Source organism: Gouania willdenowi, chromosome 17 (genome assembly GCF_900634775.1).
Source record: "Gouania willdenowi chromosome 17, fGouWil2.1, whole genome shotgun sequence".
Taxonomy (NCBI): Eukaryota; Metazoa; Chordata; class Actinopteri; order Blenniiformes; family Gobiesocidae; genus Gouania; species Gouania willdenowi.
In genome coordinates, this window is record NC_041060.1 from 1,195,787 (window position 1) to 1,222,406 (window position 26,620).

Here is a 26,620-nt window from a genome sequence, read left to right on the forward strand (position 1 = left end):
CTTGGCCAGATGTCTTTGTGTGTGAACAATAATCAGATCGTTAATAAACACACACGCACACACACACACACGCACACGCGCACGCGCGCACACGCACACACACACACACACACAGCTGAGGCGGGTCACTCATCCACTCACTCACAGCTCTCTCCGCGGGCAGAGTGCATCGTCTTCCGCGGACGGACACAGTTTGGTTTGCCCGGGCTGAGGTTCATCAGAGGCGGGCAGAGCCTCACAGAGGGAGGCGGTGCAGAGCTGCTGGGTGAGCCCTACAACAATATTACCTAGGAATAACAAACAAACAAACACTGTCGCTCTCTATTTGACCTTTTTTTTCTTTTTTGAATTTTAACCAGCTTTGTTTTTCCTACTAACTAACCTACTTAATGAGGCTCGTTAATGAGGAGTTAGTAGCAGGTGTTGTCGGGACTACTTTCATGGAGCTTTGCTAGTTTAGGGCGTGTCCGTCTCGCGCAGGTAAAAGATTAACCGTTGACTCTGGAATGTTTGCTCGTGGTTTGTTTCTAAGATTTGTTCACTTTACACAAGCATATTAAGTGCTACTGTTAAGTAATAATTAGCTTTAATTTTGAAATCTGCTTAATTAAATAAAAACAACTTTGCAATGCTAAAGGCGCCACCTGATATTTATACTCTTCTTCTTCTCTTGTTTTCTTCTTCTTCAGTTACACAGACAATGGTAAAAGTTATTTTGCAACAAACACACTTTGAGCACAAAGTGAACCACCCTGATGCTCTTTTTAAAAATAATTGCACCTGTTAATGATTAAAATAGACTTTATTTAGTGCAACTACAAAAGTGTGTGTGTGTGTGTGCGCGCGCGTGTGTGTGTGAGAATATGTGAAACATCCTATCAGGACTGCATTCTCTGACATGTTGTAGCTCATCAACTTTCAACACACAGACACACAGACAGAACAGGAAACTAAAGTAACTATTAGATTTGAGTAACTCAATGTCTCAAACTGCACCCGTTCCAACAAAGTAAAAGTCTCTCTTTTTTTTAAACTAACATTTTTAGTTTTTATTTTAATTTGATTGAGCTGTCATGACAGTACATTTCCTCACTGCGGGATAAATAAACATTCTCTACTACTTATTAAAAGGTTAAAACAGTAAAAATGCTTTGTTTTTTTAAGTGAAATAAAGAGTACAAAAACCAAATAAAGTAGTATATTCATAAACTTAAAAGACAAACAGGTCTGTGTAGATGTTCATTTTGGTTCTAAATGTTATAACTAAAGTTCTCAAAGTTCATAAAAGTAACACAAAAGGAGAAGAACTGTGATGAAGTAAGAGTTGCCTTTTAGGCAACGTTAACGAATAAATAAAAATGATTAAAAAACAATTAACTAACTAAACTAAACTCAGCCGTTATCAAAGCTTTGCACTACAATGACGTATCAGGGCCTCATTAAAATAAAATAAAAAATCTGGGCACTGTGAGGTTAACTATATTTATATATAATATTTTGAGAATCAAGTTGTAATTTTATGAAAATAAGTTTCATCTTAGATGATAGAGATTGAAGTCCTGATATTTCAAAATTAAGTGAGCAGAAACGGCGGTACAGTATTACCAAACTCACTTTCTTACATAAAGTCAGGAAGTGGGTGTGGCTTATTGCCAGGTTAGCCCTATTACGCCGTCGTATTTAACAGATGGGATGTGTTGTATAAATAAAAGCACAACTTCTCTTTTTACTTTTTTTCTTTTGCAAAAGGCACAAACATGCAACCAAACCAACTGATAATAGAAAGACCCACAAATAGACATATTTGTATTAGTTTAAACAGAAGTCTTTACGTTTTTTTCCTCATCTTTAGGTATTTATTGGGCGTTCTAAAACAGCGCCCTGGGCCAGATCTCAGTCAACAGCAGCTGTTGTTGTTATGCAGCTTTAATGGGAAGGAAGGTAGTGATGGGTTATCTGTTGCCCTGTAGGTAGACTATTCTGGATAGAGTGAAGCCTGGACACGTATTGTGTTAGTGCAGTACGGACATGTATTGCATTCACTTGAAAAAAATAATAAAATTGTATATATTATGTAATACATTTTTAGGTTTGTTTTTTGGCATTTATTTTTTTTTTTTTTTTTTCCGACTAATTTATTTCTTCTGTTTTTCACAGTAATTTTATTTTGGTTTTTTGGACAATTTTTTTTTTTAATGGTTTTCATACAAATTATTTTTCTTCTGTTTGTCAGAGTAATTCATTTTTTATTGTTTTTTTTTTTTTTTGTTTCCTGTTTTTCTGACTAATTTCTTTTCCTCTGTTTTTTCGCACACATTTTTTTTCTGTTTTTCAGATAAATTTTTTCTGTTTTTGTTTTTGGACTAATTTTTTTCTATTTTTCTGACCAATTAATTTCTTCTTCTGTTTTTGAAAAATTAATTTACCACGCTGGACAATTCACCTGACTTTCTCCTATGTGCAATACGTACATTCAACTTTTCTTTATTTATATTTTTGTAGAGTATACTTCTGTTTTTCTTCCATGTTTTGCACCTTCTACTGTTATACTGTATTTGTTGTTTTTAATTTTTTCCATCTGACTCAGGGACATGCACAATAATTCAATTGTACCTGTTCTTTTTAACTTGTACATATGGCAATAAACTCTATTCTATTATTCCAAAAAAAAAAAAAAGGGAGAAAAATTTGTCCAAAAAACTATTTGTGAGTGTAATATGCTTCTGTAGTGCATAGCTAAAGTTGACGTGACTGCACTACACCCTGCAGAACGCCTTTTATTGCCCTGCATTAACATCACTATGGTACTGACAGAATTACTGCTGTGCTGCTGACTTTAGCTCACTGATCATCTCCTCCTCTCTTTGTTTCTTTGTCTATATTTTGATTATTTAAAGGTTTATCAACCACTTTACTATTGCTAGTGTTTTGGTCGATTTATATATTGAGGTTGTTGTTTTTTAATTCATAAGTCTGGTAGTATCTGGTGAATGGCGTGGTGTGATATCCGTGCAACCTCGTCTCTTTCAGCGTTCAGCGGCTTTGTTTCTTCGCTCCGTGCCATCCATCTCGCCATGGACAGTGTGCTGAGCGGGGCCCGTAAAGGGGCCAGGGCCCGTCTTTACACAGCAGCACAGACCACCTCACGCCATAGATGCCACTCACTGTCTTCGCCCCTCCACAACTGACTGTTAAGAAAACAATAAAAGCCTTAAATTCCTTTGAGCGTGAACAAAGGAGCCATGCATCTGCTGCTGGCCCTCGCTGTCTTTAGTCTTAGCCTGCTTCCCCTGGCATTGATGCTGGAGGAGAACTCTCCGCTGGGCTGTGTCCCCCGCAGATCCGTGCCCTATCACAGTGAGTGCCGCTCTTTGTCTCGTTCTAACTTTGTGTCACATCACGTTGACTCATATGGTTTTGTTTTGCAACGTCTCACTGGGAAAAGTGGCGATTTAACCCCTGCTTTGAGCAGAGTAATTTAGTCATGTTCTGTCTGTGTAGGGGACAACGCTCATCTGTTTCAAGAAGAGGGCGTGTCCAACTACTCCACAATGCTGCTGAGAGAAGATCTGAACTTGCTTTTGCTCGGCGCCAGGGAGGCAGTTTATGCCCTTGACCTCAGTGACATCTCCAAGAAACTCTCATCAGTAAGAAACGCTTCATTTTAAATCACAGTTTGGCTTTGAGAATACTTAAATAATAGATGTAGAGCAGGGAAGGGCAACTCTGTCACAGCAGGGGCCACAGACATCTGATTTTATCTGGTCTGAGGGCCACATGATCATTATTCATGTCAGCATTTAGAAAAATGACCAATCTGAGCATGAATACAAGGGTTTTTTTGTCTTTGTCAGTGGTTTTGATGTTTGTTTTTGGAGTCATAATGTGTGTTTTTGTGTTCTTGGTGTAATTTTTTGTTGTTGATTTGTGCATGTATGGAGTCAGTTTATGTATTTTTTTTTTTTTTTTGTGAACAGTTTGTGTGTCTTTGAAGTACATGTAATGTGTTGTTGGTTTGTGTTTTTGCCGACATTTTGTTTAAGTGGTTGTCTTTAATCCGTGTACCCTTCATTCTTTGGTTATTCTGTTTTAAAACCAAATTAAAATAACAAATAAACAGTGTGGCTATTTTGTTTTACTGACTTGAAAAAACAAAACAGAAATACAGAAAAATCATTAACCAGATAAGCAGCGTTTTTCTGTTTTAAAAAAATATATAGTTCTGTTTGTGAGATATTTGGATATTTGCAGGAACATAGAGCTAGAACTGAAGTCCACTACACATGGTTTCCTAGACAAGGTCCTGGACCAGGTCTCCTCACACAATAGAACTGTTTAGGATTTATTTCAGCAGTTTTCTGGTCCTGATCATGTTTTTATTCAGTCTGTGGATGTTTTAGCTCATAAAAAGCTGCTCACGTTTATGTTATGTTTTATGTGTTATGGTCCTAATGGTATTCAGCACCAGTAGATTCATTACACCACCTCTGGTTCCTTTAATCACATCATGTGTGTTTTTCATGACATCCATTTTTTGTTTTGATTTATTAATGTATTAATAACGTTTCTATTCACCAGTTCATCAGTATTGTGACTTATTTGTTGCTCTTTTTTTGTCCGACAGTAAAAGTCAATTATTGAAAAAAAAAAAACCCCAACAATTCCAATAAAAATAGTTTTTAAAATAACATGTTATTTCATGTATAACACGTATACTAGATATTGGTGTTTTACATGTATTCCTATGCATGTGTGTATGTTGGTTATAGTTTTATTTAGATGTATACTCATAAAAATAGGTGAACTATTTATATAAATTAATTTTTAATGTATGTCTACTATAAAATATGTTTATTTTCTTTTTCCCTTGTTTGTGTTTGCATTGCGTTACATGTGGTGGATGTCTGGAACAAATTCATAATAATAATTTCATGCGTCATTCACAATATAAACATGTTGCAACAATTTTGGCTTTTTGTTTATTTATTTATTTCAGACTAACAATTAAGACATTTTGTAAGATGGAAATGTGGATATATCTTTAAATATATTGCCCATCCCATCATTCACTTACAAACACTAGTAATAACGTCTAAAGAAATTGTAAATAAAATGCTTTTTCTTGTGTTTTTATCTCTGACTTTTTTTAAATGTCACATTGATAAATTCTTGCTTTTAATCCTCTAGTTTTCTCAATTTAAATAAATGTAAATATTGTTATGGCAATTACTCCATCATTCAACCAGAGCAATAAATCATGTCTCCAAATGAGGTCAACCGCAAATTTGCCGTGACAATATGCAGGTGGACGTGTAACCCGTAAAAATGTACCAGTAATGCATGAGATGTTGCAAGAGTTTGCCTTGTGGAGAAATGAAGAAATGTTTCATCACTTTCATGAAACATTTGAAACAATCCATTTGTGATTGTGCAATAAAACAAACACCTTTAAAACCATGACTGACGTACATTCTCGATCTCAAGAAATAAGTCCTCCACTAATAAATATCCTGTTTTATTTAGTTTTTTTATTTATTATAATAAACCACAACCACCAACATCCTGTTTGTGAACAAAAATCTCTCAGTAAAGGATAGAAACCACATATTCCACCCAGCACATTGCATCACATTTCCAGACAATTTGACTCAGGAATATTAAATGTTTCCTAAATTGAGAACAGGAAGTGAATGTGTGCTTGAACTCTTCCTGTTTACACACACTTACTGTTTACACACCAAGTAAGTAGTTTATTTATAAAGCGCTTTTTGCAGATAAAATCACAAAGTGCTGTACAGAGTTGTGGTAGAAGTACAAGTGCAACACAATAGAATAATAAAATAAGAGTGCATAAATATCATAAGAACAGCAACATTAAAGGACGAATAAAAATTAAAATCCAGTAACTAAAAGCTTTACTGTAAAGTGTAGTCTTCAGCAGTTTTTTAAAAGTGTCCACACAGTTGAGCTCCCTGAGAGACTGGTGCAGGTTATTCCAGAGTCTGGGAGCTACAGCCTGGAACGCCAGGTCACCAATCCTCTGGTTGTAAACGTAAACATAGCAGTACAATAAGAGACGGCAACCGATGATAGGTTTATAATCTCCTGCTTCAACTGGTAAAGAAAAAAAAATCAGTTAAATGGTGATCCCTAAACATCAGCCACATTTTGGAATGATTTGATTTGGTGATTCCAGCGTTTTGATCAACATTCAACATCTTATTGATCATTGTGAACAACTCAAATCCTCACTGATCCACACTTGAAAAAAATCTGAATAATATTCACTGTTATCCAGGATATTTATTATTATTATTTGCAGCATAGTATACAGTCATCTTAAAGATATAAATACTTGTTTTAATCAGAAATAAAATGGGTTAAAAGTGACCAAAAATGGTGGAAAAGGTGGTGAAATTAGGTTTTAAAAACAACAAAAATAGATTAAAGGAGCAAACTTGAGTGGCCAAAAACTGACAGAAAAAGGGTTCAATGTGTCAATATTGGCCTAAAAGTTTCATAAATGGGGGAAAGATGAGGGTTGGGGTAATGTAATTTAAAAAGTAGCAACAATTAGTTTAAACTGGCACATAATGGGCATGACAAAACATGAATATGGTTAAATAAGCGTTAGATATCGTGAAAAGAGGTAAAAAAGTGTCAATAATGGGTCAACATAATGTGACATTAGGTGGTAAAAGTGGTGGAAAGGGTTTATTTTTGCTGAAAATGTCTTGAAAGGGGAACAAATGTGCAGAAAAGGCATTGAAATCTGATGGAGAAGTGGCAGAAATAAGAGTAATGTAGCAAACATTCAATAAAATATGGCAAGAAAAATTGATGAAAATAGGTAAAAAATATGGTGAGTTTGGTGTAGTTGCAGAAAAAGGGAAAAAATAAGCAAAATTGGGCTCAAATAATATTCTTAGTTTCTTGAAGACAACTGGCGATCCCCTCCCAGTGTCTCACGACCCCAAATGGGGTCCTCAACCCAAGGTTGATAACCCCTGGTTAAGTGATTTTTGTTATACTCCACCCCCCCCCCCCCCCCCCCCCCCCACAATCTTTACGTTACTTTCATTGTTTGCAGACGGTTTTATAAGAATGTCTTTCAACAGAAAAGGAAATTAAAGCTTAAACCAACAATTTCACTTTCAGGTCAAATGGGAAGTGACTAAAGCACAAGAAGATGAATGTGAAAACAAAGGAAAAAATGCAGAGGTAGGTTTATATTTGCTTGTTTTTATCCTTTTCAAAGTGTTTCCCAATACAGTAAATGTATTGTATTTACAGACGGATTGCAAAAACTACATTAGAGTCCTGCATAAGATGGATGACGGCATGATCTACGTGTGTGGAACCAAGGCTTTCGATCCGGAGTGCCACAAAATGGTGACGGACAGTCAGAGACACGTTCACACAGTGGATATGTCGTTATCAATGCCATTATCCTCACAGTATGTGCAGAGTAACAGCAGCGTTCAATATTTGTATGGTTACAGTCTTACACAAATGGAAAACTGACTCTGGAGGAAGAAGCAGATGATGGAAAAGGGAAGTGCCCGTTTGATCCTTTCCAGAGATATGCTTCCATTATGGTCGGTGAGTACCTCCTAATGCGTTCAGTCATATCCATCTCATTCCTGTTGTTTACACTACTTGACAATTAGTTCAACTCAGCTTTAATTACAATAAGTCGTCTCATAGCACTCGTCACAAAATATGAAATCATTAACTCATTCAGTGCCAGCCATTTTCAGATTTTCTACCCCCCTCAGTGCCAGAATGTTTTCTACTATGACTATCTGATACCAGATTCTGAAAGATTGAAGCCTCTACTTGCATAAAAAAAAAAAAAACATTTGTTTCTGGCTCGTTTCGTTTTTTGTAATCAGCCGTTGAATAGAGCAAGTTTTACACAAATCTTCAGTTTCAGAGCAAAAAGCTTAGAAAAAAGCCTTTTTCTAAAAAAAAAAAAAAAAAACCCTGTCAGTTACTTTAAAGCAATTTTTTTTGCTTTAGTGACAACTCTAACATCTGAACATCGTTTCCTTATATAAAACTAAAAAAAAACACAGACCTGGCTTTTGATGGCAAAATTATTATTTATCTATCTATGTCAGAGTTGAATGTATTTTGGCGTTCCTCCAACTTTCTCTCCCGTCAGTCTGCACACACGTAGCTTCCTGTTCCTCCCGGACATGCAGAGTGTCACTGCTTGTCCCTTTTTTATGGTTTTATCTCACAATCGCCACACTATCCATGAATTCCACACTTGCTCTGGTCGGAGTGTGCGCTGCTGGGAACGTCAACTCTCGTACGTAGCGCCATTTTCTGTCTCGTAAACGCCTTTCCTCCTCTCCCTCTGAGCTCTGCTGAGCATGGATGATCTCTCATCCAAAGGTGCGCTGCTACCTACTACATGTCACCTATTATTTTGCTATCTGGCTCACAGGCTGGGGGTATTTTGTACCGACCTCCACCCCGGCTCTTAAGAGCATCCAGTTTGGCCTGTGGAGAAAGTAAAAATAACAGAGAGAACCTAAATCATTGTGTGAATTACCAAATAATTCAGTTGTAGATACCTAGGTCTCTCCACATTCACATATTCAATAAAACTCCACAATATTTGCAGGGGCTCGCAAATTTTCCCATGCCTTAATTACACAACTGGAGTCATTTTTATTGGTAAATTGTGAAAAGAACTCTGAAATTTTCTAAAATCCTGCAATTTCTTTCAAATAATCCCAGAAAATGTGCCTAAATTACACAAAAATGTGTCAAAAAAAATCAATGTTGAGGTAAAGGATCAGTGAGTTTAACAACAATTTCACTTCTGGTCCATCAGATAACAACCTGTACTCGGCCACTTCCATGAACTTCCTGGGATCCGAACCCGTCCTCATGCGTAGTTCTCCTGTCTCCATACGCACTGAGTTCAAAAGCTCGTGGCTTCATGGTGAGCTCTGGATAACTTTGACTTCTCTCTCTGAAGCTCTAATAATCCTGATGAATGAACTCTGTTGTGTATCAGAGCCCACCTTTGTGTCCATGGCACAGATGCCAGAGAGCGACAGCAGCGAGGAGGGGGACGACGACAAGGTGTACCTGTTCTTCAGCGAGACCGCCGTGGAGTGTGACTGCTACAACAAACTGGTGGTGTCTCGCGTGGCCCGAGTCTGCAAGGTGACCAAAGCCTTCTCACCTTTTCAACTAATGCTGTGCGTTCTAACAATATATATCATCTACCGTACAATATAACTCTAACCATTCATGCATAAGTTCAGTTTGTCTATTAAAGGCAGGTAAAGTAATTTCTTACCTGTAATTTGGCCATACTACGTGTCCGGCATTGAATTTCCTGAAAGTCATCGTTTGTAGTTTTCCAGCCGGAATGTCCGCCATTACTCTTTCTCTACTCTAGATCGGGAACGCCCAAAGCAGCTCATGGGTGGCTCTATTTGTAGAAAGATCTCTGATTGGCTGAAGTTCAGCGTCACGCTCCTGGATTTATAAACTCCATTTACAGAACCAGGAGAAGGAGAATAGATTCACTGTCCACTCAGAACACTTTGGTTTACAATTTGCTCAAATGTGATTTTGGATTTTTTACAAAATAAAACACCCAAAAAAAATTACATATTGCAGCTTTAAGCCCAGACAGAGAATAGGGCCCATAAGGAATAGCAATTTTTCATTCATTTCATTTAATTTTAAAGAAGAAAGGCTATATTGGGATATATATTGTTATCAGGATATAATTCTCTCTAGTTTGTGTTATTTTATCCATATCACACAGAACTACTTTCAGCGGCTGAATTATGCTTTTAGTTAGTGTTTGCGTTTTGTTATTTGGATCTTTGAGGGTTTATGTTCTCTCTCCGTGCTCGTAGGGTGACCTCGGTGGTAAGCGCACGTTACAGAAGAAGTGGACGTCGTTCCTGAAGGCGAGGATGGACTGTCCCGTGTTGGAGTCTCAGCTGCCGTACATTATCCAGGACACGTACCGCTGGTGTGACCCCCAGAAGCCCTGGAAGGAGTGTATTTTTTACGCCATCTTCACCCCACAGTCGTACGTTTGACTCAAGAAACCTGATGTCTGTCCAGATACAGTTGGTTGTTGTTTTTGCATTGTCATCACACTTAAATGTTTCTTTTCATCAAACCGATTTTAAAATCTGACAGACAACAAAAGTAAATGAGGATTTTATTTTTTAAAGTGGGGGTTCTCAATCTTTTCAGCCCACAACCTCCAAAATAAAGGTCCCATAGAGCGGGGACCCTCCAAAATAAAGGTCCCATAGAGCAGGGACCCCCACTGTAGCTGAAGGTGGTTGAACACAGACATGAACATTGAAGAACAGTCATGTGGAGACAGGACCATCTATAAGGGGGAATAAAGGGGAGAGATTTTTGGGGTCCATCCATAAAGTCAGTAAAATGATGGTCCATTGTTCTATGAATCTGTGATAACCACATTTATTTATTCATCTGAATAATATCCACTGTTATCCAGGAACGTTTATTGTTATTATAGTCATCTTAAAGATGGAAATCCTGGTTTTAATCACTAATAAAATGGGTTCAAAGTGACCAAAAATGGTGGAAAAGAAGGTGAAATGGGATTTTAAAAAACACAGAAATTGGTTAAAAGTTGCAAATTAAAGTGGATAAAAACAGACAATTCAAAGTGTCAATATTGGAACAATTAGTTTAAACTGGCAAATAATATGACGATGTGTGAATGTGTTTAAATTGCCAAAAATAAGCTTGAAATATGGTGAAAAGACGTTGAAAGTGACAATAATGGGCCAGTTGAGCGACATGTGGTGGAAAGCATTAAAAAGTGCCAAAAATGTCTTGAAAGTGGTAAAAATGTGCAGAAAATGCCTTTAAATTTGATGAAGTGGCAGAAATGAGAGTAATGTGGCAAAAATGTATTTATCTAAATAATATCCACTGTTATCCAGGAAGTTTATTATTTGCTCCATTGTAAATAATCTTAAAGATATAAATCCTTGTTTTAAGTTAAAGTAAAATGGGTTGAAAGTGACCAAAAATGGTGGAAAATGTGGTGAAATTGGATTTTAAAAACCACAGAAATGGGTTAAAAGTTTAAAAAAAAAAAAAAAAAAAAAAGTAAAAAGGGTTCAAAGTGTCTATTGGCTTAAAAGTGGCGGAAAAAAATAGAAACAATTACTTTAAACTGGTAAATAATGAGCATGACAAATGGTGAATGTGGTTAATTTGGCAAAATTTAGCATGAAATTTGGTGAAAAGAGGTTAAAAGTGACAATAATGGGTCAGCATTCGTCAAAACTATTTACAGCGATGCTAAAAACCTGTCATCACTTATTTTGAATGGTTGATTTTAGTTATTGCTGCAAAGGGGGTGGGTGTAAAATAATCAGGAATCGGGCAAACGGTTGTTTTGTTTTTTTGATGTTTTGTTTTGTGTGTTTCAGAGACGCATCAGATCTGTCTGCAGTGTGTGCGTACCACGTGTCCGACATCAGTAAAGTGTTTGCTGAGGGAAAGTACAAAACCCCGGTCACCGTGGAAACCTCTTTTGTGAAGTGGGTGATGTACAGCGGCGACGTCCCGGTCCCTCGTCCTGGCGCTGTAAGTCTGACCAAGTCGTGTTAGTTCGCCTCGTTTAGCCTAAAACTGATTTCTATTCTTTCTTTCTTTTTCCCTGTTCTTCTCCCTCCATCAGTGTATAAACAATCAGGCTCGTGAAGCGGGCATCGATGGGACTCTGGACCTCCCAGACAGAACTCTTCAATTCATCAAAGACCGGCCCCTCATGGACCAGGCCATCCGACCAATAGGAGAACGGCCTCTGCTCGTACGACGAGGAGCCACGTTCACACGCATCATAGTCACTGACGTGTTGGCGGCGGACGGAGAGAAATACCACGTCATGTTTATAGGCACAGGTCAGCGGCTCGTGTTCAGATAAATATAATCTACCTTCACATGCAAATACAGTAAAGGTATGTGTTTATTATAGAGGAGGGCACGATGCTGAAAGCTGTCAACTACAAAGGAGAGATGTTCATCATAGAGGAAGTGCAAGTGTTTGATCCTCCAGGGTTCATCAAGATTCTGGAATTTTCTGTTGTAACGGTAATTAAAAGCTGACTAGACAATTTTTGTATTGGTGTGACAAAGCAAATGGGAATTCAAAAAAGGATTGACAACTTCTTTGGCTGTATGTGTTTATAGCAGTCTCAGGGTAAAAGTTCTACTTGTGGAAGCAAAGTAAGGCTAAGTATTCCCACTAAAAGTAGAACTATGAGAAAGAGGACGATTGTGGCAACATTTTAAGCTATAAATTGTAGCTGTAGAATTTTTTAACAGCAGTTTTCCTCAAAGTTCATTAGCAGCAGCTGTCACACTCTAGCAGGCCTAATCAAGCACTGTAAGGTTTGCATAAGCAGCCAAATTTGCATAAAACCTTAAATTCCATCAAAAATAAGAGTTACCATTTTACAAATGAGATATTACCATTGTCACTAAGGAGCAGAACAATTTGATCTAGAATAGTCGATTAGACATTGGACAACATTTTGGTGCTAAAATAGTGTCTTTAAGTTAAAAAATTGACAGAGCTATAGCAGTTTACAGTAAAAGCAAAAAACCTAATATTACATTAAATGTAAACGTGTTAGCATTTTACAAATTACATAACAGCATTGTCACTAAGCAGCAGAACATTTAAACATTTGAATAGTGTAGATAGGTTAAGAATTGGCTGAGTAGTAGCAAAATAAAATACGTATGGAAAAATAAGAACTAGAAGCAAGTAAAAAAAAAATGGGTCACAATTAGGGATGTAATGATACTCAACCAACAATTCAATTCCAATCCTGATATTGGGTCCTTGATTCCACTTGATTCCCAATTTTTTAAAAAGTTTGGGACGTAATGATGCACTCAACTTCTTTTAATTTGAATACATAAAGATAATACAGATGCTCTCTTTTGTTTAAATTGAAGATTTTTTTTTTCATCTAATATATTTTCTTATAAACTGTTTGAACTCATAAACCAAAATAATCGACACATTTCCTCATTTATTATCAAAGTTAAACATCTATAATATTTTTAAAAAAACGTATAAAAAGAGAGTTTATATTATTTTAAAGTGCAGCTTATGTTCCTGGCTTGGAATTTACATATTTTTTTTAAAGTTTCATATCATGCTATTTTTCACCATCATCTCCATTTGTTCTAAGAACCTTAAAAACATAATATTTGAGGTTTATTTTCCCAAACTCACCTGTTTTCCAGAGTTTTAGCTTCTCAAATTCGTCATCAAAGTGGGAACGCATCATCAAATTATAGTGAGGTGTTTGTGTTCACCCTGAAGTAAGAAAGGAGCAAATCACCCTCTAACTAACACTTCGTACATGTGTGAAGCCATAATAACACTTTATCATGTTTAAAGCACAGAAAAGTTAATTTAGCGTAACATGGGCCCTTTAAGGAATCATGTGTATGTGTGTCTCTGTATTTTCTTTCAATACTTGCATATTGTCTTTGTCTTTACTGTTATCTTCTCACCTTTATTCATTTTTTGACTTCAGAAAACCAAATGGACTAAAGCAGACCCAGCACCCCCTAGTGTTTAAGCAGAGTAACGAAGCACATACTGTTCAGAATCCATGTTTCCCTCCTTTGTGTCTGTGCTCAGGGTCACCTGTATGCAGGCTCAGACTACGGAGCTGCACAGATCCCTGTGGCCACCTGTGGGAGGTCCTCCACCTGCATGGACTGTGTTCTGAGCAGAGATCCTTTCTGTGGCTGGGACAAAACTACAAAGAAATGTGTTTTATTTTCCAACTTAACAAGGTATAGGCAGCCGTCACACTTTAAACGCTAACTGGGCTCAGAGTTTAAAACCACATTCCTGTTTCTTCCTCAGCGAGCTCATCCAAAATGTGAAAAATGGAAATGCATCACTTTGCCCAAAAGATGGTGAGTTATTGTCCACTTTTAACATCTATAGGATGAGACTAAAAACATCAGTGTACCAGCTGATAAAGAATGTAGACTAACTAAAGTATCTCTGAATTTTGAATCTACATTGAATCGTAGATTTAAATGTGATCCAAAATCTGGTTAAACTCAATTTAGGTTGATTTATTCTTAGAATCCTCTGGTTAATTCTCTACAGCCCCCCAAATAAATGCACAAAATGATGCCAAACACACACAAAATGACAGAAAAATACATAAAAGGACAATAAAAAGAGACAAAATGACAACAAAATTGCACCAAAAACACAAGACAACTACAAGAATACACAGAATAAATATATATACAATATGAAAACAATAATACACAAACTGGCTCCAAAAACACACAAAAAAAATGACAACAAAATGTGACCAAAAATGCAAGACGACTACAAAAATGCATAGAAAAACAGACAAGTATGAAAATACACAAAATGACTACAAAAATAACTCAAAATAACAGAAGAATATACAACAAAAGAATACTAATACACATAATAAATGAAAAATGACAAAACAACAGAAACACACAAAAGGTTTTGTTCATTCCTCTATTAATGCTCAGATTTATGATTTTTTTTTAAAATACTGACATGTCAATATTAGTGTTTATAATGTAGATCAAAACTTTCAAGCAACAATTTCAACCTTTTACATCTTTTTTTTTTGAGCAGATGTTTAATTTATTTAGGCCTTTATCTAATAAAATAACGAAATAATCGTCTCCAGAGTATTTATAACTGGTGATTTACACGTTTTTGGTGTCATTTTCACTTTCTCCTGCGGGCCCAATTGGGAGCTTTAAAGGGCCAGAATGGGCCCCCAGGCCTTGAGTTTAACACACGTGCTCTAAAGGTTTGGGGTGATATACGTTTGAAGACAAAATGAGACATTTTATTAGATTTTCCAGTTTGTGATTTCCCGTCAGTTTTCCAAGATTTGGAAGGTCGACCACGCCCAAATGATCATGTTTCTTTGATTTCAGAGGCTGTCGCTCCCATAGTTCAGTACATCTGGCCTGGGGGGAACCTGAAACTGGGCTGTCCCTCCCCCTCCAACCTGGCAGAAACCACGTGGGAGCGAGACGGTCGTCTGATGACGCCGTCCTCTCGCTTCCAGCTCCTCAGAGACGGACTCCTCATCCTCAACGCGTCCGTTAACGACGCTGGACATTATCGATGCGTGGCCGCTGAGCGCTCCAACGCTGGTGAATACACCACCACCGTGGCTGAGTACACAGTCACTGGCAGCAGTGGAGAAGGGGGCGTGTCTTTGCGCCCCTCGCCTAGGACCGCTGGACCATCCATCCCCGGGCTGCAGGTCGTGGTCGCGCTTCTGGTGATTTCCCTGGTGGCGCTTTTGGCCTGGAACTTTTACAAAGGACACATCCCCCTGCCCTGGAACTGTTGGAAACAGAGAGGACGACATCCTCAAGGGTCACGTGACCATGACAACTCCGATGTTGTTCATCAGAACACAGAAAGGCCTCCTGCAGCAGAGGGAAAGCCCCTGGTTTCTGGAGCTGAAAACAACCCCAGAAACAATAACCACAGCACGGAGGTTGTTGTTCTGCAGTGCACCAATGACGAGTCCCAATTTTAACCTTATTGGAATGATTTAAAATCTCATTTTTAAAACTTTCAGCACAAAAAACCCTCCATGCACCAAAAGATGCACAAATCTTTGTTCTGAGTATGAAATACTTGAAATTTCTTTGATTTATATGCAACTACGGTAGGTTTTTAATTTCCTGCTAATAGTGATTTCATTGTAGAACAGGGGTGTCAAACTCATTGTAGTTCAGGGGACAAATAAGGAACAGTTTGATCTCAAGTGGGCCGTACATTTTAGGCTGGAACACAAGCAATTTCAACATTATTCTATGTACACAAAATGACAATGTCACCAAAAACACAAGAGAACTACAAAAATATACAAAACGAGAAAATGCACAAACTGACAACAGATTTTTGCCTATGAAAATAAACCAAAATATAGTCCGGAATCTCAAGTAGGCTAAAGATTTTAGGTGGGAAAAATAACCAATTTTAACATTATTGTTATTTTTACGCAGTGATTCACGTTGTCTGTCATTTTGACTTTATCCTGCGGCCAAATTGGATGCTCCAAAAGGACCGGATTTGGCCCCCGGGCCATGAGTTTGACACAAGCTGTAGAATATGATTTCTTAAAAAAAAAAAAAAGGTTTATCACTTTATCTAGTAATGTATATAAACTGAAAATAAGCCACTTCCATTCTAACAACTTGCAAGGAAAACATGTTTTATGTTTGAAAGTATTTTAAATCTGTTTTTGTGATTTTTTTTTTTCTTCCAGTGTTTTTAACTTTGTTTAAAAGGGAAAATTGGTTGGAGGTGGATGTGGGTTTGGAGAAGAACTAAGTGTGTTACGGCATTAAGACGGTAAGATGAGACATTTGCACATCCCACAAATATTTCATTTGCTAAAAAAATCTAGTTTTATGGCCAAGTTTTTTGTTTTGTAAACATTGAGCTTTTTATTTTTCCCCCAAGAAAATTACTTCAACACATTTAAAGCTTTTATTTCATTTTTAATGACTAATAATTGTCTGCAATGGAACATTCAACCTGGATTATTTTATGTTGCAACTACTGGGTCATGTATTTACACGAATGAGCTCACTCTGCCCCCTGGTGGCCAAAAACACTTATTTCCTTCAAATTGATCAGCGAACTTGTTTTCCTGTAAAAAAAATCAAAATATAAGTAAATCTGTGATCAGTTTAAACGATTCAAAACTGACTTACTGTACTATCTTTTACTTTTTTGGGCCGCTTTGTCTCTTTCTGCATCGTTCCAATGGGATTAGTTTGATACAAATAAAATTGATTTGATATCTTTTCTGTACTGTTTAGTACATGTTTGTTTTTTGTGCATCTAACATTAATTCTAGGGCTGGGCAATCTGCTCAATTTCCTGATTCGACATGGTTTATTGAAGTGTCAGTTCTATTACCACCTTAAAAAGTCTTAAAAGGCATTAAATTCATGAATCTAAAATAAGCCTTAATTGTCATTAAAATGTCTTAAAACAATGTTTCAAAAGTCTTGAATTTTAACACATAATTAAGTTTTTATGTTAATATCACATCACATGTTTTAGCCAATTTGTCTTTATTTTGGAAAAGTCTACACACAATATAACAACAAAGTGAGAAACAAAGACGTCTAAACAGTCATTTATCAAATTATTCGTTTGTAATTACAGTTCAACTTATACTGAGCAATAACGGCTTTAAACATTGCTTCTTTTTTATTATAAAACGTAGAGTTTGACGAACATGAACAGTTACTTGGTTCTTCCTCGTTGGGTTTCTTCATCTCCTGTAGCGATATCTCTTAAAGTGGAACCACAACTGGAAGATCCCGTTGGCGAACTGGCAGCGGAACCCGTGCCGGTGCGAATACTCCCACTCCCTGTTCACGATCTTAAAGGCGATGTCTTCGTACGGTGGCCCCGCGTGAAACCTCAAAACCCCAAAGTCCTTGTTGTCGGAACTGGCCTCGAGGAAGTACTGCGGCGTGGAACGCTTATTGATAAGGTCCGGGTAGAAGATGTTGAACTTGTAACCCTGGACGATCTTGGGGGGCGGGTTATCGAAGTCGTAATGTGTCTGGTTGTACTTGTTCCACTCAAAGCCCGTGTGCACGCGGTTGAAGAAGCGCGGCTTCCTCGGCCGGTACTTGTCGGCCCACATGTACATTTTGCCCGTGACGGGGATCTCCACGCTGAACTGGGCCTCATCTTTATCCATTCCTTCTCTGGCCCGGCGTACGAACGCATCCTCTGCGCTTTCGGTGGCGTCGCCTGCAAAAAAAAAAAAAAACAAGACGGTTCATTATCAATGCCTCGTTTAAAACATGCTTGTAGAACTGTTGCATGAAAGCAATATCACACTCGAGGTCAAGGCCTCGTGCCTACGACCGAATCACACCAGTGCTGATATTTCATCACAACAGCGCTCCCTCTCGTGTGATATTGCTTTTATACAACAGTTCTATAAGCGCCCGGCGTACAAATGTCTTTTGCGCTTTCGTTGGCGTTGCCGGCAAAAACACAAGACAGTTAAATATCACTTCCTCACTTAAAATGATCTTGTAGAAGTGTTGTATATAAGCAATATCACACTCAAGGTCGTAGTAACCCATATCTGATCTTGTGGCCCATATGAGACCTGTATCTGATCTGTTAAAGATCCAACCCAGGTCAGGTTTTATATGTAGCCCTAAATCCGATACGTATCTGATTGTCTGCAATGCGACTGCAGTCTAGACGGCCGAGGCATTTTTTTTTACTATCCGACTCCTACATAAGCGCATCCAAACCGTCCATTGTAAAAATGTAGCAGCCAACATACCAGGGTTGAGGTGAAATACATTTTTCAGTTACAATTACGTTTTCAATTACGATTAGTGACCAGCATTTTTTTTAATTACAATTAAAATACAATTATTTTTTAATCCTCAGTCAATTACAATTAATAAATAACCTGACAAAAGTTAAGCTTCCTCTTGCGTTAGCTTTCTGTTAGCATCTTTAATACACTAATAACAAATATCTATCATCTAATTCATTTCCTATCTATTGGTTACCTTGTTAGGCTTCATAATCAATGAAAATATAGGTTTTAAAAGAAATTTTAAATGTTAAAATGTGGGAAAGCTTGATATGAAATATATTTTAATAATCAACTACATATGTGTAAAACTACATACAACTGTAACATGATTCCCCAGTTTTGCGTTAAAATTTTCATGGTAATTACAATTACAAAGTGAATTATCTGAACTCAATTATGATGGGAAAGAAAATTTCTCAGCGCGACACACTGGAAGCCTCCATATTTACTTCCGTAAACATTCTAGGTGCCTCTTCTGCCCATGTGCGTCACTTCAGCATCGTATTCCATTCATACTCCAAATTGATGTAACATGAACGATCACACACAAAATAAAACAGATTTTAAAATAAATTTGAATTGTGCATTGATTAGGACCTGCAGTGTGAACGTAGTGTGGTTCCCACACTTTTTCAAACTTTTCCTAAATATTTTACCAAATTTCCATGACTTAGTTCTAAACCGCTAAGATTTTTTTTTTTGCGTACGTCTTTCCTGGTTTTTAGCGCACACCGGCTGCAGTGATCTTACCTACGCACAGTTGGCGGAGAGGGAATTTGCGTGAATTTGCGAGATCTCGCAATTCCTGCTCAATGATGCTGTTGGTATGCAGCACTTTCACTTTGAGATAACGCTTAACATATTTTAGGGTTTAACATAATAAAATAGGCTAAAATTTCCAAAACTGTTCAAATATTCCATGACTTTTCAAGACTGGAAAGTTGTTTTTTGAAATTCCATAACTTTTCCATTAATTTCCAGACCGTGGGGACCCTGTAGATCAGCTGTACAGTAGAGTGATATGATCCGTAAGAAGATCGGTTGTTACTCTATGTCAGCACTCTTAAAATATCTGTTGTCCAATCAAATCACTTGATGGGAACTACCTGATGTATAAAGTCACATAACCATCGTTAGAATCTGTGTACACTCGTGTGTGGCGCCGGCTCGTACCTGTCACTTGCAGCTGTCGTCGTGCTAACTGCAGCGTGTGTGCGTCTTCTTCTGGGCTTATCGTGTGCGTGTCGAGGGGCAGCTCTGAACTGGTGAGCAGGGCGGGGCTGTAGCGGCCAGAGTTGTACTCGGCCTGGCTCTGCTGGATCAGATCCTCCTCCGTCAGCACCGCCTCCACCACCTCGTCCTTCTCTCCTCCGCCCTCTGTGGACGTGGTTGGTTTGTCCTCCGTCCCGTCCCCCCCTGTGGTTTCCTCGTTTCCTCTTTGTGTTGTTGAAGACGGGCCGGCTTGATCTTCAGGACTGACCAAAATGTAAGTTAAATATTGTTAACAAATTGCCAAATTGTACTTTATTTTTCTTTATTGCCAGAAAAACTTAATGTACTGTTCTTTATTTCTATGTAGCTCTAAAAATGTTAATTTACTTATTTTACTTTGAAAAATCAAAAGGAAACAAAGGAACAATAAAAATATTGATAGAATAAATTTACAAAAGAAAAAAAACATTCTTTCGGACTTTGTGACCCAACATTTGTTGCATTTTTTTAGGTTGAGAAATGTTGGTGTAAAACTGCACAGCAAGTTTCTAAATTTACTTTTTTTAATATCAGTGAGAGAGTGTCAGAAATGTTCAGTATTAATGCTTGACTCCAAACAAATATTGATGCACTGAAAATCCCAAAAGTAAATTTTTCGGCCGAAACACTTTTTTCACCAAAGCAACACGGCTGAAATAAGATGCTGCGATGATGCAACAACATCAGTGTTGCATTGCAATTGCAATGCTTTATTTAAAGTGAGGTTAGTACATATTTATAGCCATAAATGTAATGGTAATTGGCATGATCATTTCTTTCGGTGTTTCAGTTTTCGGCCTCGGGTTTTCTTGGTTTCGGCTGAGAACTTTAATTTCAGTGCATCCCTACAAAAGCATTTTAAAACCTGGGACTTTTGTAAACATGGCAAAAAAAAGTGATTTTAATTTTACAAACGTACTTTTCCAGTGTGTAATATGTCTATCTACATCTCTAGGTGTGTACTCACTCTGTCTGCTCGTCTCTGGGCTCCTCCTTGACGATGGGGAACAGTGGTTCACTCTCCACTCCCTGCTCCTGCTTCAGCTTGAACAGTTTCTGCCTCAGAACGTCCTGATGTCGCTCCCTCAGCCTGTGACGTCAAACTCACTCTCAGATCTTTCCAAACCACGTTCACTGCTCTTATAGAAACCACTTCCCACGCTCCTACCTGGCTCTGGCCATGTAGACTCTGCCTTGTTGCATCAAACTTTCCCAGTAACCGATGTCCAGATTGGAGCCTCCAGCCTGGATCTTGGTCTCTATGTTACGGTGCAGAGCCTGTAGTTGGCTGTACGTCTTCCCTTTAAACACACCCTGAACGTCGGTGCTCACCGCCGTGTTGATGCCCTCACGTCGATCGCCTGAGGAACGTAAAACACTGCTGTTACAAGGGATGAGCATTACTATAAATCTGACGATACAATACACGATAGGATATATCCCATCACTAAACAATACGATATGCATTGCGATATCAATAATTACAAATTTCACGTTGTAATTTTATTAGATTAAAGTTGTAATTTTCTGAGGATAAAGTTGTAATTCTATGAGAATAAAGTCATGACGACAAAATTAGACGTTAGGAATAGGGTCTCACCTGGTCCTTTCCCAGAAGCCTCCAGTTTCCTGAGTTTTCCGATCTCATCCTCAGTGATGGTGGTCATGTCTCTCCAGAAGTCGACGTTCTTCCCCTGCTCCAGCTCCATGTACACCTGATGAAATAATAAAAGATCAACGCTGACTAAAGAAGAAGCCTCAGGTAGACCTTAGAGAAGCTCCTTCAGAACATCAGCTGACCTTGATGTCCTCCAGCAGGTCGTCCATGTCAGTGACCGTCAGCCCGTTCAGAAACGTGTACGGCTCGTGCATCTCCACAGCGAGGTCGTCATCCTCTGCACTGATGTACTTAGCCAGCAGGTCGATGGGTTTAGCTCGGCCGTCACGGATCCTGATCTTGGACCTACAAACACAAAAGGCTGCGTTTAATAAAGACCCGATGGACGACGAAAAGCCTGCCGCTGTAGACGGACCTCAGTTTGGCCTGCTGAAGGTGGAAGTTGTCCTCCTGCTCCGCCCACGTCTTAAAATGCTCCGCCTCTTTTTCTCTCTGCAGCATTTCCAGCTCCGTCTCCCTCATCACCTTCTCACGCTCGCGCTCCAGACGAAGCTGTTTCACCTGAACCACAAAAGGTTTGTTTCACAGATCAATTATTAATGAACTGCAACAGTTTTTTTTTCAGCCCAAACTAACGCCGTGTTTGAAATGTCACACTGCGTACGACACAATACAAACTCAATGACTATATACTGTCTACTAAAGACTACTTCCAAGTTTCCCAAGATGCATTTTAGCACGCTGAGACTAAATATCTCTGTTGATTCTCCACCTTTACTTTGAAAGTTCTGAAAACATTTGAAGTGAGAAAGTGACCAAGTGGAATATCAACATGTGCTCATTTGATCCATAAAACTCACGCAGACACATTTTATTCACAGATTTTCAGAGACCCTCCATTGTGCTACTAACTAAACTTTTGGTAACTTCAAAATAAGAGCCCTATTTACATTTACATTTAAAAAAAAACTAATGGAAGACCAGAACAGATGATTTTATTTTGAAAAGGAGAAGTTTGACTTTTAGCTTGAAGTCGGTCCCTGGACCATTTTACATTCCACTCGCAATGCATCATGGGACGGTTGAGTATGACTAGTGTGCCCACTGTGCATACTTCAAAAAATCTCCCAATACAGCACACGTCAATCTCATGGTCCAGGGACCAAATCCGCCCGTTTGGAGCGTCCAATTCAGACCTCAGGAGAAAAACAAACGCCGTTATTCCAAACACTGCATATATAATGTATATAACTAAAATGATATAGAATCATTTTAGTTTGATATAATATACATCTGTTTATTTCTCACGTACCAAATCTTTTTATACTATCTAATGTGAACACACTACATACTCATTTTGACGTCAGACTTAGTATGAGTAGTATGTTGTTAGTATGACTATTTACTATAGACAGTAACAATGTTTCCATTACCCTTGAAAATGTGCAAAATCTAAAGTTTTTTGTTTTTACGCTTTATTGAGGAGGTTTTTCAGACGTTTCGATAATGAAATGTATCGCAAAAGCTCAATGAAACATCACAGGATGTGACGTACCTGGTCACATGACCACTTCTTTCTGCTAAAACATGAGAACGAGACATTTCTCAGCATTATAGACTTAGTATGAGTAGAACGTTAGAATGACATTTCCATCACAGTCTGACACTTGATATGAACTGGATCAAACCTTCTGCAGCTCTCTGCGGTTTTCCTCCTGAATACATTTATTTCTCTCTTTAAGGTCCTTCTCACCAAGATGGCCGATACCTTTTTTGTCCAATGCCTGACAAAAAAAGTGAAGAACAATTAATCATGGTTGAGTGAAGTTAATTTTTTACAGAAATGTTCAAAGTTCTTTGGATTAAAACCCACCTTCTGCCATTTGAAGATCCCCAGCAGGTTGTTGTCTCCAAAGGGATTGTCAGCGTTGGTGTAGCCCATGTACTCCTCGCTCCAGCCCATCTTCTCCCTCCGTTTCTTCTCCTTCGCTTCTTTCTTTGCTAATCTTCTGGATCTCTTCTCCTCGGGGGTCTCCAGGGCTTTCAGCATCTCCTTCTTCTTCTTCTTCTCCTCCTTCTCTTTGACTTTGCGATCAGGCTCTGAGCTGTCTGAGGACTCTGAGCTGAGACGTTGCCGCCTCCTCTCTCTGCTTCTCTCTCTCCGTCCCGGCTCGTCGTTCCTCCTCCACTGGTCTCGGTTCACGTCCCTCCTCCTGTCCTGGTGTCTGTCGTTGCTCCTCCATTGCTCCCTGCCGTGTCTCTCTCTCAACGGACTCTTCTCAGCTCTTCTTCTCTGGTCTCTATCGATGCTTCCCTCGCCAGAGTCGGAGCTGGAATGAGACGCTCCTCTTCGTCTTTCTGGAGAAGTTTTTTTACTCCTCCTCCTCCTCCTATCATCATCTCCATCACCAGAGTCAGAGCTGGAAAGAAAAAATACATGTATTTGTTAGTAAAGTTCTCTGTTTAGGTCATTTATTAGAAACACAGAGAATGAAGAAAATAGTTTGAACTTTTTCAAATAAATACACTTTAGATGCCTCATCGCCCGTGGAGAGGCGGGACTAAGTGCCGCCATCTTGTGTGGGGGAGCAGACTGCAGGAATTCTTGTAAATAAACGTAAAAGGTAAAAGACACTGAACAATCTTAAAGAATTATTATGAACTAAATTTCCCCATTTAGAAATGGTTTCATTTTTAGATCTTATAAAAATGTGTTTTTGTAATGTAAGGAAATGCTTTAAGTAGGATAAGCAGCAAGTATCTTATTTTATTTCATAACAACTGCCATGACTAAATATGACATGTTTTACATTTTGTAAGTTTAAGTGTTTTTCTTATTTTTGTATAAGGAGTGATTACTGATGTTCCATCATTTTCAGCTTTAATAATAATAACTTTAATTTGTAAAGCACTTTACATTTAGTAATCTTAAAGTGCTACAGAAACGAGGGCAGAAAAAAGTCAACAGATAAAAGCAATAATAAAACCAAAAGCGAATAATATTAATTGAACATAATTTAGCAGAAAGCTTTTGTAAAAAAAAAAAAAAAATAGATTTTTAAGCTTTGTTTAAAAACTGTCTGCGTTTGCCAACATGATAAAGAGTCTGCAGAACAATTATGTTACACACTGATATATGAAATAATAACATTTATATATGCAGGATACAGACTGCACCTGAACACAATCTTAAAATACCCAAAATATGATTCATGACAAAAAAGCGAAACACTACTAAATTAAAATCATGAACTTTTTAAGTAACAAAGTCAACATAAGGACTGTAAAGCGACTAATTAAAAAAAAAAAAAGGCAAACTATTTTTTCGGAGTATAATTGATTTTATTATAATTATTGTTAATAAAGTTGCTCAAATTACAAACAAACATAGATTCATTTATTTTTTTAATAAAGGTAAAAGTGTAACTAAAGAATAAATGAGTGCACTTACCTCAGTGTTGTCATTTTGTAAACATTGCTGCCGATTCAAAATCGATAATGCAGAAATTAAAGTATATATAACCACAATATTTCCACGCAGGAAGAAAAGTTACATTTTATAACCGGAATTGACAGATGCCAATTAATCGGCGAAAGCTAAAATCGGCCTGATTATTAATCTGTCAGGCTCTAATGTTGATACATTAATTGTACAACAATTTACGGACATTGCATTTTCTAAATTGATTTGGTTAATTTATACATTAATAATTATCATCATGTAGTCTGAGTCTAACATTCCACGGTGTGGTGGAGGTAGAGAACCCACCTTGAGGACCGAGCCCTGGGTCTCCCGGCCTCTCTCCCCCGGTCGCCCTCCGACCCGCTGGAGCCTGAACGGCCGCCGCGCTGAGCTTTGCTCCGGGAGACTGAGCCGCTGGACTCCCTGCTCACCGACTTCCTCCCCCGGCCTCTCCTCGCCTCTGGGGAGCTGGACCGGTTCTTCCTTGACCGGTCATTGCGGTCTTTACTCCGGTTCTTGGACCCAGAACGGGACCGACGTCGAGTATTGGAACTCATCACGAAGTTACTCTCAGCGCGGGGTCCGAGTGTTAGTCTGTCGCATAAATACAACGTAAGCTTTGGTCTACGTTTGGTTCCCCAAACACTGATATTTTATTATAACACTTGTATTATACTATATTACATTGATTATATTGAATAATGTGTTCAATATACACAGAATGAGCACGTTATTGTAACCCCATGATAATTTAGGTAAAATAAATACATTATTTTTTTTTATTAAAAAAAGCAACCTTGAGATGATGGTTTACCGGAAACATTTTAGTATAGTTGTGTATTAGTTTGTGAGCAGGAATTGTGGCGTTAATAAATAATCAATAATAAACACAAAGTCGTTGAAAAACAGCTGTTTTTGATCAAAAGGCCAGACCACGAAAACGATACCTCATATTTCATTCAAATCGAAAATAACCTTGTTTTAGTGAAAATCTGATAAAATGCAACCAATGGATACAGTGCGATACCGATACTGTTTATTTTTTTCTTTCGTCATTTTTTTATTGAACACAAATCAGCAATTACAATAAAGTGCACCACATGTTATATGAAATTATTGATGCAAAAAAGACACATCTATGCAGAAAACAGATCAGAGAAACAAAACAACACAAAATAACTACTGATACTGTTTATTGTTCTAGTAGTGCCCGTAGAATGGGCCGAAAAAGGCGAGTTGGCACTCAATTAAGTGCAAATTTTATGTTGTAAAAAAATAAAATGTATCAGGTTGTAATCAGGAAAAATACTGGTTAAACATCACACAATATCCAACACAGATAATAATTTATCTTTATATTATATTTTATTTTTTGTTTCCACATGGTAAGGCAGGCAGGTAAAAATCCCCTCTGTAAAACGGCGCATGTTAGTGACGTCACGACTGGATTCGTGGGAGATAGAAAATAATAGTTAGGATTTTTCTTTCTTAACTGGAAAGGTAATTCAGCATTTAAAACCAAATAATATCACAAATAAATGATTCTTACAATAGAATAACGTGACAGTAAAAAAATAGGTCAGAGCTGCTTATAGAAACCCAAACAACACCCGCGGTTTCATGACGTCACAGGCACTGGTGTAGTTTTAATATACCTCTTTTAAAATGAAAAAAACTATAAATAATAGTCCCAATTTTTATGATGTTTAAGTTTAACTGTATAAACGTACATTAAAAGACGTATTTACGTGTAAACATGTGATTTAGTGGTCATATTGAAGGGAAAATGTAATGTTTACCGATATAATTGGACTACAAATCCCA

The 26,620-nt window shown here is 37.9% G+C and overlaps 2 protein-coding genes across 2 annotated transcripts; one reads left to right on the plus strand and one right to left on the minus strand.

Annotated features, from left to right (window-relative positions):
* Positions 1-67: 67 nt before the first annotated feature.
* LOC114478836 (semaphorin-4E-like) lies at positions 68-16,912 on the plus strand. Its single transcript, XM_028472122.1, has 15 exons — positions 68-265; positions 3,031-3,357; positions 3,502-3,647; positions 7,159-7,221; positions 7,294-7,392; positions 7,503-7,602; positions 8,849-8,959; positions 9,035-9,186; positions 9,894-10,072; positions 11,466-11,622; positions 11,717-11,939; positions 12,014-12,129; positions 13,700-13,857; positions 13,931-13,983; positions 15,010-16,912. Exons 2-15 carry the CDS (start codon positions 3,243-3,245, stop codon positions 15,624-15,626), a joined length of 2,289 nt encoding a protein of 762 aa, XP_028327923.1. The 5' UTR covers positions 68-265; positions 3,031-3,242; the 3' UTR covers positions 15,627-16,912.
* Positions 16,913-17,161: 249 nt separating this feature from the next.
* Positions 17,162-26,613, minus strand: cactin. The gene is made up of 11 exons (XM_028472121.1): positions 26,596-26,613; positions 25,103-25,390; positions 23,207-23,753; positions 23,022-23,117; positions 21,749-21,894; positions 21,516-21,678; positions 21,316-21,430; positions 20,884-21,076; positions 20,683-20,805; positions 19,638-19,939; positions 17,162-17,872 (listed from the first exon to the last, which is right to left on the minus strand). Exons 2-11 carry the CDS (start codon positions 25,351-25,353, stop codon positions 17,382-17,384), a joined length of 2,427 nt encoding a protein of 808 aa, XP_028327922.1. The 5' UTR covers positions 25,354-25,390; positions 26,596-26,613; the 3' UTR covers positions 17,162-17,381.
* Between the last annotated feature and the right edge of the window lie 7 nt (positions 26,614-26,620).

What these genes read in the sequence shown, in the direction of transcription:
- LOC114478836 (XM_028472122.1), top strand. Translation starts at nt 3,243, where the DNA reads ATGCATCTGCTGCTGGCCCTCGCTGTCTTTAGTCTTAGCCTGCTTCCC. An exon ending in ATCCGGAGTGCCACAAAATG is followed by an intron (nt 7,393 to 7,502) that starts GTGACGGACAGT and finishes GTATGGTTACAG; the next exon opens with TCTTACACAAATGGAAAACT. An exon ending in CGGTCCCTCGTCCTGGCGCT is followed by an intron (nt 11,623 to 11,716) that starts GTAAGTCTGACC and finishes TCCCTCCATCAG; the next exon opens with TGTATAAACAATCAGGCTCG.
- cactin (XM_028472121.1), bottom strand. Translation starts at nt 25,353, where the DNA reads ATGAGTTCCAATACTCGACGTCGGTCCCGTTCTGGGTCCAAGAACCGG. An exon ending in GGATCTTCAAATGGCAGAAG is followed by an intron (nt 23,118 to 23,206) that starts GTGGGTTTTAAT and finishes TTTTTTTGTCAG; the next exon opens with GCATTGGACAAAAAAGGTAT. An exon ending in ACCTGCTGGAGGACATCAAG is followed by an intron (nt 21,431 to 21,515) that starts GTCAGCTGATGT and finishes TTATTTCATCAG; the next exon opens with GTGTACATGGAGCTGGAGCA.